General features: G+C 44.5%; 1 protein-coding gene across 1 annotated transcript in view; it reads right to left on the reverse strand.

Moving 5' to 3' along the window:
- SMCHD1 (structural maintenance of chromosomes flexible hinge domain containing 1) overlaps positions 1–18077 on the reverse strand; it is a 130921-nt gene that overhangs the window by 97973 nt on the left and 14871 nt on the right. The window contains exons 2-5 of the mRNA XM_019546670.1: positions 8818–8893; positions 8405–8566; positions 897–979; positions 668–798 (exon numbers count right to left, since the gene is read on the reverse strand). Coding sequence (XP_019402215.1) covers positions 668–798; positions 897–979; positions 8405–8566; positions 8818–8893 — 452 coding nt within the window. The remainder of the gene's footprint in view (positions 1–667; positions 799–896; positions 980–8404; positions 8567–8817; positions 8894–18077) is intronic.

Raw genomic sequence — 18077 nt, forward strand, 5'->3', positions numbered from 1 at the left:
ACAAACAAACAAACAAACAAACAAACAAACAAACAAACAAACAAACAACCTCCTGTTTTAGGAAAGGAAAATGAAGAAAAAGAGATTCTTCCAGAATCAAGGTTGAATGCTGACTACTGGGGATCCTATCTGTAGAAGCTGTGGCTGTGAGAAGGTTGATACTATGGCTCCACCCCCTCCTTCCCTAAGGAAGGAGGTCTCTCTCTCCACAGGTATACATGTAAAATTAATTAAATTCCTAAATAAAAGCATTCCCCTGCATATTTCTCTGACAAACAAGTGACAGATGTTAACCACTTACATAACAGATAAATGGAATCCATTCAGTTAATAGACAACGTGCCTGGTAAGAACCCATACAGGAAAGAATGCTATTAACTGGATTGACTAAAACAAGGCAGCCAGGGAAAGGCGAGAGTTCTCCCCCTTTTCCCTTCTGTGTGGTATTAATTTAGTTAGAAAATAGATATTTAGTTTTAACCTTTTGCAGTACTAGAGAATTAGGTGGATATTTAAGTATGTTTTTAGGGAATATGTATGGCCTATACCATGTCTGAAAAGAAAAAAGAAGTAAAATACCAGAACATGAACTTCTCAATCGTGTTTTGTAAATTCACAATCTGTAAACTTTTTCTATTTGTGAAATACAATGAAAAGGCTTTCTGACCTTTCAAAATCACCTTGTCTTGTAAATTTTGACAATCTATACACAGCCCAGTTGTTAAGCTGTTTAGAAGTCATTCCTCTTCCATTATCAATCACAGCAACAGCTGATTTTCCTTGGGAGTCATCAAATAACTGTTTGAGGGGTAAAAAAAACAAACAAAAACTCAAAAATAGAACATGTAAAAATATAATCAGAAAGAGTAGGATATCTTGCATATTATATATCTTACCAATTTTATCTGTATGCTCCGAATATCAGTATTTCGGGAAGTAGCTGACAAAGAATTGTCAATCAATTCAGCAAGGGCAAATGCTTTTTTTAAAAAGAGAGAGAGAGAGAGAGAAGTTACTAGTATTTTTTGTCCTCTAAAAGTAGCAGTTGAAAACTAGTGTTTTCTGGGCATGACTGAGTTTATTAAACTCTCTTGCTAAAGATGTAAAATGTATAGCTTTAACAGTGAAAATATTTGATCCACTATCTTCTAATTGAAGAGCCACTCGTGTGGCTTACTGATTGCAGAGAATCCTGATTACAGTATGAGCACCATGCACGTTTAGGAATACTGCTGAGTTATGTTTGCATTTATGTTATTTACCAGGAATCTGTTCTCCCATGTTCACTGGTGGAACACATCATGGCAGAGCTACTGCAACTAGGAAAGCATTTCAGATATGTGCATTAAAGTTGCCGTGTTTAAAGAGATTTATACAAGACAAAAAGTTACCTAGTTTAACTAAGGCCACATAGGAATGTGAAGAAAACTGCAGGAGCACAGTGATATTTCTGGCAAATGCAATGAAATTTAGACAGGGACAAACAATCCAAAGTACTCTGTTACAACTTCACTAGATTCTAACCAACATTAAAATCTGTGGACATAACCAAGTAATAGAAAGCAGCTGTTCAGTATGCAGCAACAGTTGTAATAGCCAAAAAATTCTGGTGCCTAAAGAAATGGATAAATAATTGAGTTCTATCGTGTACCCTAACCCAGATTAAGTGTAGGTAATCTACGCTCAAGAGAGAATCACAAAAGAGATGACTGGACTATGGTGAAGTATAATATTAAGAAAACTGGAAAAATGTTTTCTTCTAGGAGTCTGAAGAGTGTTAGACTGTTTACCTTAACAAAGATGGCACACGCATGCAAACTCAGAATCGTTTGACTATTTATGGCTGTGGTAACACATGTACTCTGCCTTTTCCTGGTTGCCCATGAAGATGGGGAGACCGAAACCTTTCTTAGTATTTCTGAAGATGTGAAGCCCATGACTGCTGTTGACACACAACAGAGGGCCTCTCATTGGACCTGCAATGCCTAAAACACTTCAAGGAATGAAATTACTCCATGGCAAGCAACCATTTTTCTTTCAAGTGTATGTTAGCATGGATGCAGATGCAGGTATCTGGCAAGCTACATCCTCCCAAGAATGGTGCAAATGATGAACAATTGGTTGCATCTGTCTTGAAGTTCCAGTATTACTCTCTCAAAGTTCACAGCTAACCTAACAGTGGAGTTCAGAGCTTGATGAAACTGAGTGCATGGCTTTTTGGCACCTGCTTTGCAGATTTCAGATACACGTAGGTTTTAGAAGTTAGCCACAGTGTGGAGAAGTACACCTGCTAGCTGGCAACAGAGTAAGCCTCAAAGTGTTATCCCATTTTAGAAGCCTTTATAGTAAAATAGAATGGCCTTAAAGTGGCCTGCTATAACCAGGAATCTGTACAGTAACGGTATACATTATTTGATTCTGTTAATATATGACAAGTGCACTCAGGGCCTCCCCTTTTGCACAACGCTGTTTTTAAAACACAGTTCATGGTTAATTTAAATGCAACTCAGACCACACAAACACCTTGGGAATGACTTTTCATTCCAGCAAGACCATCTTGCTTTTTCAGTAGTATGTGGGAAATCTGCCATTAATGCCTGAAGTTTGCTCACTCTCCTGGTGAAAGTGATGGTGTCACAGATGGGCTCTTGGCTTGAGGTTCAACATTTGTACTGTCTCTAAAAGTCAGAAGAAAGCTCAAACACAGGTTGTGGAAAGGGCAAGCTCTGAGCTCTTCAGACTGAAGCCAGGTTCTCACATAATAGCACCCTGTGGTTCTCACTATAGGTCTCAGAAGCAAGCCCCAAGTGGCTCAACTCCTGTGGGTGGGGGAGTCACCTCTCTAATGAAGGAGTACAACTGGATGTAACATACACTACGTGGGCAGGCTCTCTAAAATAAAACATTTATTTGTTAACTGCAACAGAGGACAAAGTCTTCATGTCAGAATGCCTAGGCAAAACCTAAACAGACTCCATGAAAACCAGACTACATCCATCCACCTCTGCCTGTCCGTAAGGGCCTCTTTAGAGTTGAAACTCTAAGACTTTCCAAGACAGTTTCTCAAACAAGAAGAAAGCCTTCTTCATCCCCTCCTGGCATCAGTCCTCCAGCTGCTGACCTAAACTGAACAGCACTAACATGCATCTTCCATATGCAAACTGATCCACTGTGTTCTTAAATGGCATTCTCTACTAGCTAAAACAGCTGTGTTCGAATCCATCATTTCACCACTACCATAGTCCTGGTGAAATGTAATCCTTTGTTTTCTGAGCTATAAGACAGGCAGCTTCCCTAGAGCAGCTACTATGCTAGCAGAAGGCCTGTAATGCAGACAAGCACCAACTTTCAGGACAATTCTAGTAAACAAGTGGACACTAAAGCACCTAGAAATGTTGACCTTTTGATGAGATATAGGTTTCCAGAGCAACATGAAGTGATGCATTCAACTCATGCTAATGTCAGCAGAATAATAATAATGCCAGAGAGATGAATGCAGACTAAAACAGGAGTTTTAAAAGATGTGAATCACTCCCTTAATTCTGGGTGGTGTTCTGTTATCCAGTGTCCATGTCTGTAAGCTGGACAGGGACAATGAGGGCATATGGCAACTCTTCACCCCTGTGTGCTTGATAGACGCTTCCTTGGTGTTGGTTTTCAGCTACCCACAAAAAGGTGTTAGACATTCCCAAATGCTGGCTCCCAGAGAACAGAGAGGGGAAAAGAGTTCAGACACCTACTGGGGGAAACTGTTCTCCAGCACACACACAGAAGATGAGAAGGAAGTTGGACCCAATCCTCCATCTGGATGCTGGCTCACAAATGATCCAGCATGTGATCCCTACCCTGATCTTGACACAACCATAATATCCTGGATGGCTGTTATGCACAACACCCCTTTCTTGACATTGAACTAGTGGGTGAAGGGTGACAGCGTTACATGGACATGACATGGCATTAGAACCCTGTTGCTCACATGTTTTTCAGGGAAGCAGAGCAAGTTAAAACACCTGAGGCTTCTGCTAGTCTGAAGACTGACATATAGTGTCATGTTTGTATGAAAAGATGCATGAATTAGAAACACAAGGGAAATTTACATCAAAGCTCACGGTATTCATCAGTGACTCAGCATGAGGTATTTGTTGTCTGGTGGAGAATAAACAGGATACATCTTGACCCTACCCTTCCAACATCATTTTGTAGGATGGGTTAAGTGAGAGTTTCTCACAGTTTAGTTGGGTGGCTAACATGAAGCGCAAAAAACACTCCTTCCACTTTTTTTTTTTTTTAGACTAGCAACAAAAGTACTAATTTTACAAATGAAAACAAACACTAGCAGGTCACACTGTCCTGTAGCAGAAGACTGAATCAAGTGCTAGGAGGGGACAGAAGAAATGTTGCGGCTACTTCCCTCTCTAGCCCTTTGCATGGAAACACAAAGGGTCACAAGGTTCATGACTGTCCTAAGAAAATCTTTTGAATAGCAGTATCTAATATCATACAAACACCCCCCCCCTTCACCCCTATAGTAAATCCATGCTTAGACACACTCAAGGAGAAATTTCATTTAACTGAAAGAAAGCACGTGTAAAACTGGCACAAGAAATTCTTTTACACCATGTACAACCAACCTGTGAAACTCACTGCCACAACGTAAAAGACTTTAGCATAGTTCAATTAAAAATGTGGACATATATTTGAATAATGTAAATCAAAATTACTATAATTACTCAAATAAAAGACTGCCCTTAATAGAAGATAAGCCTCCATAATCAGATTCTATATTTATAAATTTTGCATATTTGTTACAATTTTCCAGGCATATAATCTAATTATTGGAGGTTTGCCTTGACTATGTCCCTTTCCCATTGCTACAGCAGAGAAAAGAAGTCTGAAGGGTTAGATGGCCCCCTTACTCTCTGTTCCTCCAACATCTTCCCCATTCTTACTATCAGACCCTGCTCTTCCGGAGCACATGGAAGTGAGGGGCAGATCTGAAAACATCACCCTGGAAATAAACAGACCTGCAGTAATTTATTTAGTCAAGAATTGACACACTTGGTTTTTTTTTTAAACTGCTCCAACTTTTAGCACAAGTACTCCATAAAGACACTTTTAAGCAGTACTTTTGTACATACTTGCATATAGTTAAACTATGCATTATTTTACTCCAAAGCCAAAAAGCTCATGGTTTACCATATAGCTCACAAGGCTGACCCCAGGAGAGTCAGTGTTTCAAGCCATGGTGACACCATAGCTCGGTACAGCTCGGTTTGTGTGTGTACTCCAGACAGCCCATTACAACTGAGGTACTGAGGGGGGGACTGAACACAATGAGCATTACCATAAGTCTGGCCCTTCCAGTGCTAGCCTGATTTTGTAGTACCTCAGTGCCAGTTCCCTGCAGAGGAAATACCCACCCATGGTTTTAGGGTGGGTTTTTTTCTTGGTTTTTGGGATTTTTTTGGGTTTTTTTTTAATTAAACAACCACACCAAAACCCGCCCCCAAACCAAAACAGGTTCCCATCAGTGTGTTTGCTCAATACGGGTAATGTGTTTTAAAGTTATGGTGTATTGGCTGCATTTAATCAACTTCATAGTTGGCTTCCATTAAAGTAGATTCTCCTTTTGGCAGCAGCTTAATAATAAACAATGTATTTGGTGAGGTCTCCTTGTATACAAATGTCTGTCTGGCCCCAACCTGATCCAGTAGCAGTAGCAGTGCAGCCAGACAGGGCTCAGCCAGAGCTGCAGCTGCTATCAGTTTTGGCAGGAGCTAGACTGTGCCCCCAGGCTAGCGTGGGGGAAAAGCTTTCCAAAGCAAGGGCAAGTAGCAGAGAGGAGCAAAAGCTACAGCGGTTGGAGAGGGTGTGAGGCCCATGGCTATAGGGCTGGGGCAGGCAGCAGCTGCAGCTCTGTCCACAGCCCTTGATTCCACGATGAGGCTCCTTTTTACCTTTGTTAAGTGAGAGAGAAAATTTTATCTTGGAATTGAGTAAATATGGTAGTTATTGGAGGGTTATCTTCAATTTCTCTCCCCTGCTGCTGTGGCAGGGAGCAGAGCACAAGGGGGGCAGTGGCTAGAAAAGCAGCAGTGACAGGGGACAGGCAGCCTGTCCCCCATGCCCAACACAGGCACTGGGGGAAGGAAAGGGCAAATCTCCTTTACTGCTGCTGTCCCCAGCTGACTTGGGCCCAGGAGGAGCCCCAGAGCAGTGGAGTTCCTGCCTTATGCTGCAGAAAGCCTGGCCTGACTAGCAATGGCAGCAGCTGTGCACAGATCCCTTCTTCCAGCACTTGTCCAACTCCCCGCCCCCCTTTTTTTTATTGCAGCATGCAGATCATCGCTATCCCTGGCCAGATGAGTTTCCCTGCACAGATGCTCCCTGCAATGTAGGCCAGGAACAGGTCTTGGGCTACGTCCCCCCATGCCTGTCAGCTACAGATATTAGCAGCATGTAACCTCCTGTGCTTGTCTTTTGCTACCTGACAAGACTTCTCGCCCAGAGAGGGTATGCTTGTTCCTTGGGACATAGGCAGCTTGCCAGTTTGTGCGTCTGCATGAGCACTATAAGTTTTCCACTGCCATGCCTTTGGTGTTATAAAAAAAAAAGAGAGAGGCTGATCTTCAATGCCTTATACAGCTTTCACACAGACACTGCAACCCCCGCATCTCAGGGCTCTGCCTCCCCTACACCCCGCCTGGAACCTCCCAGAAGACGAGCACAGGTAAAAAATGTTCAGACAATTTCCTGAAGTCTTTGTCCAGCATTGAAGATAAAGGAAACAAAACTCTCTGCACCAGCGTATCTCCTTAGCTCAGGAAGTAAAAGTCCATATCAAAATACATTCTGTATACTGAGACTAGGGGGAAGTTGGCTCCTCTTCCCCTTTGCTTAGCTCTAGTACTCACAACTTCTCTATCTTGCCTGCAGGTTGTTCTGATCTGCCTCTATGTCATCGATGCGGAAAACCAGTTCGCACCTTCTGGTAAGTTACTCTGCTCCTCTGAGCTGGCTTCAATAAGTGCCGCTTGCTGCCACGGTTCCCACCATTTGCCCCTGCACAGGCAAACCCTCAGGCATGCGGCTGCTGCTGGACTGCCACAGACACTATTGGCCCTCCCACCGATTTATTCCAGATGAATTTTAAGCTCTGCTGCTGCGTTCCACTGCTCCCATCAGGACCAGTGAGTCTTTATAAGCTGAGCCTGACCTGGGGCCACAGTCCTCTGGTGCACCTGCCATACTTCCAGGTCACAATCTAGCAGCCTTGGCCTTACTGCATGTGCAGCCAAATCGAGCTGTGCTGCCAAACAGTGGCATACAGGTTCTTCCTTCCTGCACCTGCTCCTGGCCAGTAGGCAGGATAGGGGGAGGGTAGGGAAGCCAGACTAGGAGTAGGCCCTGGAAGGAGAAGCCCAAGCAGTGCCGCTGCTGTCCCTCACTGAGCTGGCCTCCCTACACCACTGCTTCCCGGTTTAGGAAGAAACTCTGTCACAGAAAAAGTAATTACTTATGGGAGGGTTCTATCACCTTCCACGAAAACATTTGGGATCAATCACTGCTGGAGGCAGGACTACCATGAATTAAGCTTTATCCTCTTATATATATCCCTACTATAACAAAAATCATTGATACAATTAACCTATAAAAGCTCTGGAAAGGGCAGATAAATGGCAACTCAAAATACTGTGGGTTACTGTTGTTTACAAGTAGGTAGAAAGATATAAAAGTAGTTGAGTTACTTTGCAATGCAGAATTTTCTGTTCAAGGTAAAGTGTACATATATTTCTAGAAAGTTCTATGAATGCTGCTGTATGTTATGTCATGCACTCCCCAGCAAGTAGCAATCTAAACATAATTTAGAAAAGCTAGACATTATAAGTACTGAAAAAGTTAAACTTCAGTAACATTTAATAAGTCTGGGACAGAAATCAATTTCCACCTTGAAATGCAATAATCAGAAAAGATAACACCTAGTTACTGTACAAATAAAAGTCATCATCTACAATTTTTATTCCTGTCAACCTTGTAGAAGCAACAAAGATGGAACAGCAAGCACAACAAGGGCCCAAATAACATCCCAATTAACTAAGTTTAACCTTCAGAATCTATCAAGAGCTCAGGAACCAGAAAGAGCTTGATTTTCAGTTCTCTGGTTTATTTGCAAAAAACACTGCTATTGAAGCACAGTAAAACTGACTCAAAAAACCAGCATCTTGAGGTTCCACTTTTCACACACAAACAGAGTAACAGCGTGAAGGGGTTTCAAATAAAGGTCAGAATGTCCACATATTAAGTTTAACAAACACACAAGAGGAATTAACGAGACATTTCTTAAAGGTACTTTGAAGCAAAATCAAGGTTAGTACTTCAATCAAAAAAAAACTTAGATACTTACGCAACGGATTCTGCCCTTCACTGGCATAGTATTCATACATGCCACTTTTGACAAGAGTGTCATAGTGTGGTAGGAAGTCAATTCGTTCCTTTGTTGCTGAAAGTAGCATCTGATCCACTGACTGGAGCAAATATAAAGTGATCCCATTTTGAACAACCTCATCTGTAATGGAAAAAGGAAAATACTAAATACACAGGTAATGAATTTGCCTGAACTGAGGAGTAATGGAAATCACCACCACATTAAGCTGTGTAGAATGCGTTTCAGAGTGGATCAGTTTTCAAGACCATTTTTTGAGATTTTAGTTGTAATAGGACTTCCACCTATGTCCGAAACAGGAATAAAATCTGCAAGAAGGTTGTTTGGACACACGATCAATGATTATACAGCTGTACTTAATACAACATACTTACTGAAGTTGTCCTCTGTAATCTGTTGCCTGTTAGTAGTTGTGATAACAAAATTCTCTCTGGAAGAGATGCCAAATGCCTACATGATAAGAAAGATTTAAAAAGGACAGTTACCTTATAAAGCACGGATTAAAAAGGAAGTCTCCTTTCAACATGTTTTGTCACAAATCACTGTATTATGGTCAAATTTATAACACAGTATTAAGGATAAAGAATTTTGACTGAATTCTTTTTATTCTTATTCCAAGTCATTTTCACTTCTTTTACTTGTTTACATATGCTCTAGTGCAGAAGTTTTAACTTTTCCTACCTCACTTAAAGATGGTCTTAGCCAACTGGGCAAGGTACCTGGACTCTTTCCAGTCTATTCACAATTTCCTTGGAAGTGCAGGGCCCAAAAATGGACACAAAGGGTGCTGACAGAAGTGATGTTCATTGTGCAATTCGCCCCCTGAAAGCACTCTATAAATGTGGCCTGATGGAGGTGCATGGCTGCAGTGTGCTTTAAAAAGTGCCCAATTGTGCAACAAATTAACCCCCCATCTAATGAAGGTTCAGATGAAGGCACTCCAAAGTGGAGCATCTCCATTAACTTCTGACTGCCCAGCGCTGTCTGCAGGATGGGAGGGGGAAGAAGGATGGGGAGGGAGCTCTGGGCTGGGGTTTACACAGCCCAAGCTGGAAGGGAGGCAAGTGGACTGGAGCCCTACCTGCCTTGCAGCCCCCGCCCTCCCTCAAGTGCCCTCTGCCTCCAGCTCAGGCTGGGTAAACCCCAACTTAAAACTGCCTCCCCCCTGACTTCTCCCCCATCCCATCCTACAGACAGCACAGGAGCCAAGGTGGGGGGGGGGGGGGCAGAGAAAGGGGCCAAGGAGAGAGGTTGGCAGCAAGCAGCCTCTCTCCAATGGATCAACTCCAAAGTGGACCTTGATTCCCCCCTACACCCACCGAATGTCTGTCTGTTGAGGGGGTGAGAAGGTTGCTCTAACGTATGGTGCTTTATTATGGCACCACGAGTTAGAGCAGGGAACTGCATGTCTGTCAGTGCCCAAAGCTTGAGGCAAGGCCTCAATGCCAAACCACTTTCCTTTATTTGCGAGACACATTCCTGTTAACACAGTTCAGCATGTTGCTAGGTTTTTTCTTTTCTTTTTTTGCGCAACAAGGACAAATAGTCAACGCATATTCAGCTTATTGTCTATTATAACCCCCAATTTCTTTGGTACCCTAGGGAACAGTCCATCCAGCTGTACCCTCTGAAAGTATCCATCTTGTCTAAGTAATCTCTAACCTGTTCTTCTACTACTCTAAAGCTGTTCAAAAAGCCTTCCCAATCTTTGCTACCAACTATGCTTGTTATCTAGTATTCACGAAGACTGACATGGGGAGAGGAGGGGGAAAAGCACTTTAGCCTTTTCTGCATCATCTGTAATTAGATTGCCTTCCACATTCCATGAGGGCCTGAAACTTTCTTTGGTCTTCCTCTGCTGACATGCTTGTGGAATCCTTTTTTTATTATTTTTTACCTCCCCTTCCAGTTGCATCTCAAGTTGTGCCTTGACTTCCCTGGTTTTCTCCTTGCATGCCCATGCAATTCTCTTATACTTTCCCCTAGTGCAGCAAGAGGTATGAATATCTGTTTCCTTCATCTTTGTGCTGCCATAATTTTTTTTTCTAGCAGCACAAAGGTGAGGAAAGTGGAAGTCTGTTACCGTCCTTAAGTTCTTCCCTAGTACTATGATCAAGTTTCTACTTTTTCAAGGATTCTTTCAAGTTTCAGAAACACATTTAGAAGATCAGTCTCTAACCAGAGTGGTCTCCTCTTGCACTTCCAATTAGTCTGTCAATTACAATAGCTTGCTTCTGCACCCTTAAAAAGGGCCTCTTTAAAAGTACAACCAGCTCTCGTGGACTTCTCCCCTGCCCCTCAGGACTTCGGGACCCTGCCCATCAGTTCCCCAAGTCAGTTAAAGTCTGCTTTCCTAAAATCCAGCATCTTTATTTTGCTACTCCTCTTCCTTCCTCCCCTTAGGATCTTGAACTCTAAAATGTCATGGTCACCATCACCCAAGATACCTTTCTTCCACCTTCACAACCAACTCCTTCCTGCTCGCAAGCATCAAATCAAGAGGAGTTCCCTACTAGTTGGTCTCTCTAGCATACCTATCAAATAGTTTCCCCCAGCACTCTCCAAGAAATCCCTCTATGAAAAGACACAAAAACTCCTTTGATGCCTCCACCCAGTCAGGGCCCCCCAGTCTCTAAGGGCAGCCTGGTGGGGACCCTGCAGCCAGGGGTGGGAGAGGGGAGTGGGAGTCCCCTCACCTGTCCCTCTTTTGCCCACCTTTGGGCCCTGGAGGAGCAGGTGAGGTTGCTCCAGTCTGAGGTCAGCAGGCTAAGGGGAATCAGGGCTGCCGAGGACGAACCTAATGGCTACTTTTGTTCTCTGCAGGGTCAGGAACCTAGTGGAGAAGCGCCTCAGGAGAGATTTGACAACGGTATGGCAGACGGCCACCTCCTGAGCCAGGGCTACTTGTGCTACCAGTATCAGCTCCCCAGGTAGAGCTGGGAACAGGTTCGAGGCCCTGGCAGCCGTGGAGGAGGTGTCAGCATGTGAGGATGCCTGCAGAGGAGCCGATGCCACCCCACGCACAGCACAGACTGAGTGATGCCAGAACACCAAGAGGAGACGCCGGGTCCTCGTCATGGGTGAGTCTATCTTGAGAGGAACAGAGGGGCCCACCTGTTGCCCTGATCCCATAACATGTGAGGTTTGTTGCCTGCCTGGAGCTCAGACTCGGAACATCATGGAGATGATCCCAGACCTCATCCGACCCTCTGATCAATACCCCATGGTCCTCATCCATGTGGGAACAAATGGTGCGGCCAGGAGCAGCCCAGACTGCGTAATAAGAGACTACAAGACTCTGGGGGCCAAGCTCAAGGAGATGGGGATGCAGGTGGTTCTCTTTTCTCTTCTCCTAGTGAGCAGATGCAGACGGTGCCATGAGCCATGCATCGGCGACGGCAACCGGCAGCTTTGGAGCTGGTGTTACAGGGTGGGCCTTGGGTTCTTGGACCATGACCCACATTTCTGCACAGAGGATATGCTCAGACAGGACAGGTTTCATCTCTCTCCAAAAGGTAAGTATGTTTTTTTCTTCCAGGCTGCTCTCATACGGCGAGCTTTAAATTAGGTTCGCCAGGGGACAGGGACACAGAGGAACAAGAGGACACTTTGCAGTCAAGCCAGGTGACGCATGCAGGTAATACCCAGGTAAATGACAAAGGCCAGGGCAGGCTTAGGAAAAAAGGGGGTGACACCTACACCCACAGGAGGTCACAAATGCCTCAAGCATGGGGAATAAGCAGGAGGAACTCGCCCTCCTGCTAGCTAGCAAAAACCCAGACCTAGTGGGGCTCACAGAGACCTGCTAGGATTCTACCCATGACTGGGCAGTGGACATAGAGGGCTATAGGCTGTACAGGCAAGACAGAGCAGGGAAAAAAGGAGAGGGTGTAGCACTCTACGTCAAAGAGCAATACACATCCTCGAATGATCAGGATGGGGTCAGAGGGGCAAACTGAGGCACTCTGGATAAGAATGCAAGGGGGTCATGGGGAAAGGGACTTGATAGTGTGCGTCTACTACTGACTGCCACACCAAGAGGATGAGCTGGATCTGGAATTCTCAGGTCAGCTCACAGAGGCTGTAAAGTCAAGGGATGTGGTTGTCATGGGTGACCTAAACTACCCAGACATCTGCTGGGTGGAGCAGCCAGCCAGGTCCGACCGCTCACGTAGGTTCCTAGCCAGGATCTCCACATAACCCAGGAGGTGCGTAGTCCCACCAGGGGAAATGCCTTGCTGGACTTGGTCCTTGCCACAGGCAATGACCTAGTGGGTGGCGGACAGGGGAGGGGGAAGGGTCTGTGGGTACTTGACCACCTGGGAGATCATTACCCGCTGGAATTTACTATCCAGCACAGGGAGATGAAAGCAAGCAGTAAGGCAAAAGTCTTTGACTTCAGGAGGGCTGACTTCAATGAGCTAATATTAGTAGGAGAGGCATCAGGGTCTTGAAGCTTCAATGAGATGGGAGTCCAAGACAGGTAGTTGATCCTTTGGGCTCAAAGGGAGTCAGTCCCATTGCATACCAAGGGGGGCAGGAGTGCTAAAATGCCCCCATGGCTCAAAGGCATCCAGGAATGCCTGAAGGGGAAAAAATGCTGATTTCAAGGATGCGTCTGCTCCTTAACGCTTACGCCAGACCTTTACCCTTATCCACAAAGATCAAGTGAGAACACCACTTGGGCTCCTGGTCTCCTTCACCCTTGCACCAGGAACCATGTAGTCTCTTTTGACCTGCTCAAAGTTGCTCCTGAACAGTATTATTAGTAAATTAATGAGTATGGGATAGTAGTCAGATGACCTGATGAGCCTCAACAACCTTTCTATGATGTCTCAGATGCAGGAAACACACCTCCTGAACCAACATATAAGGGTAGCAGATGGATGTTTCCGTGCCCAGCAGGAGGCAGTCATGTACCACCACCATGTGTCACCCCTCCTCTTGGCAGAAGTGGTCTGAATCCTCCATCCCCTAGAAGTGCATGGTTTGGGCTTTCCTACCACTGGAGTAGGCTCCCTCTCCTTCTCATCTGATGCTTCATATCTGCTTCCCTGCTAGACAGCCACATTTTCAGAAGAGGAGTGCTCTCTGTTGTCAGAGGTAATAAACTGCCAGCTTCCACCTGCCTGAGCACCTGTCTTCTGTATCTTCCAATGCCTTCTCTGGCTGTCCCTCTTCCATGATATGGAAAAGGAACATCTTTGTGTATTGAGTCAATAAATACCTCATGCTCATGGATGCTTCTGAGCATTATCCATCTGCTCATACAGCTCCCACATTTACCCAGTTCTTGTCACAGTAGGACAGTCCACCAAGGGGCTCCTCTCACACTGGTTCCTTCATCAACTGGATTTTTTGTTACCTATCCAGCTTATTTCAAGCCTTTTGCATTTTTTTGTAGTTGCCATCACCCCATTTTACAATACCTAGCTTCACAAGGTGCTGGAACATGCCACCATACATCTCTGTGTTGCAGACTGCACAAGGTTTTGCCCCAAAACATAATTCGTATTTGGTTGGTGACCAACAGTAAAGTAAAAAAAAAAAAAAAAAAAAAAAGCCAACTCAGATAAGTTAACAAAATTTAAATACTAGACTTGTTAAATTGTGTCAACAGAGAACTATACTGGGGGAAACAATATTTCTTATGAAGGCTAACCTTAAGTGGAATAGCTATTCACTTTGCATAGAACACTATTTAGACTGACCTACACCTAGGCAGGCTAGCTAGACCAAATGCATTCTTTCAAAAAAAAGAAACAAAAAACAAGACAACCCCTCCTGAAAAAGGTCTCCTAGAATTGTTCTTTGAGTGCATCTCAATGTGCATAGCTATCTTCCATAAATACACATAGAAACATTCATGAAGGTGGAAGAGTCACAGAACTGTAGAAAAGATTAACTGAAGAGTTTACAAAGGTGTTTATGAAAGGGTATGTTTAGAGTTTAACTAGTGATGCAATCTCTCTATAGACACAAACACTTAATCATTATTCTTCAGACTGCAAAAGCCTCAATACAGACTCTATCATACATTTTGAGCAGGTATTCAACATAGGCAACTTTTTGTTCACAGTAGTCAAGCTGCAACTGAAAAGCCCTAATTTTGTTGTGCAGTCAGCTGGTTCAGAAAGGGGGGTCCGAGAAGGGTGGCCTAAGACTCTCTGAAACATCTTCCAAGCTCAGCAAAATAAATTTCTTTCTATATAATGTTATGCTCTGCTATCGGCCAGTCTCCTTGCAGCAAGATCACCACTGCTGCAACCCTGGGAAGGCCCCAGGACCCCAGGTAAGACTGCTAGGCCAGCCCAGTACTGGCCCCAGCCTCCCCTATCCCACCTGGGGTAACCTGCTGCATGCCAGAGCACAGGCTCTGCTGTATGCGTAGCACAGGTGTTCCCTGGGGACAAGTAGTGGCAGTACAAGGTGTGCCCTTGCTAGTTGTCCTCAGGGCACCAAACATCCATGCATGTCTGGACACACTCGTATTGTTTACTGAAAGTTAAACAAGTTAAAAGGTTTAGCATTCACTTACTACAGTGGAAGAGCAGGCACAGAGCCAATTACAACCAAGCAACTGACATAATTTTCTGACCCCTTGCAGTAATCAGTTCACCTGTTTATACCTGCCCCCTTGCAGTAATCAGTTCACCTGTTTATACCTGCCACCAGGCAAACCAGGGGTTCACCTATACCAAGGGTCAGCAACTTGTGGCATGCAGCATGGTTTTTACTGGCACGCAGACTGCTCCCTCCCCCAAGAGGCAGAAAGAGGCGCTCCCAGATCAAGCAGCACATGGCTGCCCAGGAACACTTGTGCTGCCATCAACTCAAGCGCTAGACAGAGACTTGCCAATGCCGGACCACAGCCCCGGAACAACCTGACCGCGCTGCCAATCCCAGACAGGTAAGAGCCCCTGGCCCCAACCCTAGCCTTGCCCCGTAATATCACTGAGCTATTGAGAAATGAATCTACAACAGTGACAATGTAGAGAAAAAAAGGCACCTACAGTCTAACAGTGTGCACACAACAAGTCAAATGTAAGATGACATGCCATACTATAGCATGTAATAGGTCCCACTCAGTGAGCCCTTTGAATCAGCTCTACATGGCTCTGCCATGGCTGCACAGCAAAATCTAACAAAACCAAATTGAACTGTACAAACCGAAACACCCATTGATAGATCTCTTCTTTGGTAGGTAAATCTCATTTCTAACATTTTTCCACTGCAGTGTGATGACATAGTCCAAATAATCCGATTTCAGTGCCTGAGGGTGAATTTCCCAGATATAAACAAAGAAGGAGTGCGTGTATTAATCACCTTCCAGAAATTTTCAACACTAGCAAGGAGAAAAGGACCTTGGAACACCCCATACTATAAGGTTCCTGATCCCACATCCTAAGCAGAACTGCAGAAAAAGACTCCTTTCAATATCAACGATTACCTTGGAACCATTCCTCCCTTTCACGTGATGTCCATCACTGCTTCTGTCTCAGTCTGCAGTTCAGGCTCTTGAATCAGAGAGAAATAAAGCTGGAAGGCACCTCTAGATAGAGGTCATATAGTCCAAACCCCTGCCTGAGGCAGCATCATCCCTGCCCAAGCTATCTGATACAATCCATAATCTAAACCCTACATAACATTAGAGTCAACCCTTACAACCCTTGAAGGGTCAACCCTCCTATTCTCCATGGAATTCCATCATACCTTACAACATAGACTTAACAACCTAACCTGCCACAGGTGAAGCATTGGAACCATGGCAGCCAATGACCTGCTTCTATAAGATGTTGTCAATATGTGTTTGAGCGATCCCACAGAGAGCCATGCCCCCTGCTACAAAGGAAGGCAAAACCCCCCACAGTCCATACCAATCAGACTATGGGGTAAAATTCCTTCCTGACCCCAAATATGGCAATTGGTCTGACCCAAAGCAGAGAGGCAAGAACCTCCAGCTTTGGTCCCAGCAAGGAGCATTGGCACACCTCAGTCACAGCCCCCAGCTTCACTTATAGGCAATACCTAGTGCCTCTGAGGAAGACTTAAAAACATCCTGACATGTAGCAGAAAGGCAACGAGCAAAGCCAAGAAGTACAAGAAACACCCATAGCAGAACACAGGTACAGCTATGTCTAGATCCTCCCTAGCCAGTGTCTGCCCAACCTCTTCTTGAATACCTCCAAAGGTAAAGGGTCCCAACCTTCCTAAGCAGTTCTAACAGTGAAGAAGTTTTTCCTAATATCTAATCTAAAACTTATTTTACTGCTTCTTCAAGCCACTGGTCCATATTTCCCTTACCTGTTCTCTCTTGCTGCAGTATCCCTCTTCTTTACGGCAGCCCTTCAAGTACGTGAAAACTGCTATCATGTCCTCTCTTAAGCACATTTTCTGCAAGCTGAACATGTCTAGCTCCTTCAGCCTCTCCTCACATGATTTGCCTTCCAAACCCCTGATTATCTTTGTTACCTACCTTTGGATCCTCTCCAATTTCTCCATGTCTTTTTTAAAATGTGGACCCCAGAATGCACAGAGTGCTCCAGATGAGGCTTAATCAATGCTGAGTAGAGGTGCTCCTGTCTTGCACATAATGCTTTTATTGATGCAACCAAAACCAACATTTGTCTTTTGTGCAACTGTATCACACTGCAGACTCAAATTGAGTCTGTAATCTACTAAGACTCACAAATCCTTTTCCACAGTGCTGCCATCCAGCCAGGTGTCACCCATTTTATATTTGTGTTTTTGATTATTCCTCCCAAGATGCAGCACCTTGCATTTGTCTGCACTCAGCTTCATCCTGTTAACTCTAGCCCAATTTTCCAATCTGTTGAGATACTTTTGAATTGCACTTACATCTCCCAACATGTTTGCAACCCTTCCCAATTTTGTGTTGTCTGCAAACTTACTCAAGAAGTCTTCTATGCCAGCATCCAAATCATTAATAAACATGTTGAACAGCACTGGACCCATGACAGACCCCTGTGGGACTCCACTGGAAACCTCCTACCATTCTGAAGTGAACCAGTTAATAAATTACCTTATACTTACAGCTATTGAGTCAGTTATCTATCTACCTTATAGTAATTTTGTCCAGGCTGCATTTCTCCTATCTTTTTTATTAGAAAATCATGTGGGACCTTGTCAAAAGTCTGCTGAAGCTCAGATACACTACATTCAACAACCCAAACAGTTACTTTGTCAAAGAAGGAGATCTATTTTGTTTGACATGATTTGTTTTTCATAATCCATGCTGGCTGCTTGTGATCAGCCTTTCTTCCTTCATACTAGCAAACTGCCCATCAAGAATGACGGGTGGGGTCGAGGGGAGGGGGCTGGGATGGAGTGCCACCACCTAATGCCTCATGTTGCCGCTGTTCTGCCTCTCCGCCACCCCGCCCAGTCCTTGGCATGGCTTCGGAAACATAGCAGTGATTCCCCACTCTTGGAGCACTCTGATTGGCTGTTTCCATCAGCCAATCAGTGCGAATAAAGCATGACTGACAGACAGACAGACTTTTATAATATAAGAATGCTTGCAAATGGCCTTCCTTAGCATTTGCTCAAGTAACTTCCCACACATGAAGGTAAGGTTAACGAGTTTGTAGTTCTCTGGGTCCTCCTTGCTGCC

Source organism: Crocodylus porosus, unplaced genomic scaffold, assembly GCF_001723895.1.
Source record: "Crocodylus porosus isolate Cpor-Errol unplaced genomic scaffold, CroPor_comp1, whole genome shotgun sequence".
Classification (NCBI taxonomy): Eukaryota; Metazoa; Chordata; order Crocodylia; family Crocodylidae; genus Crocodylus; species Crocodylus porosus.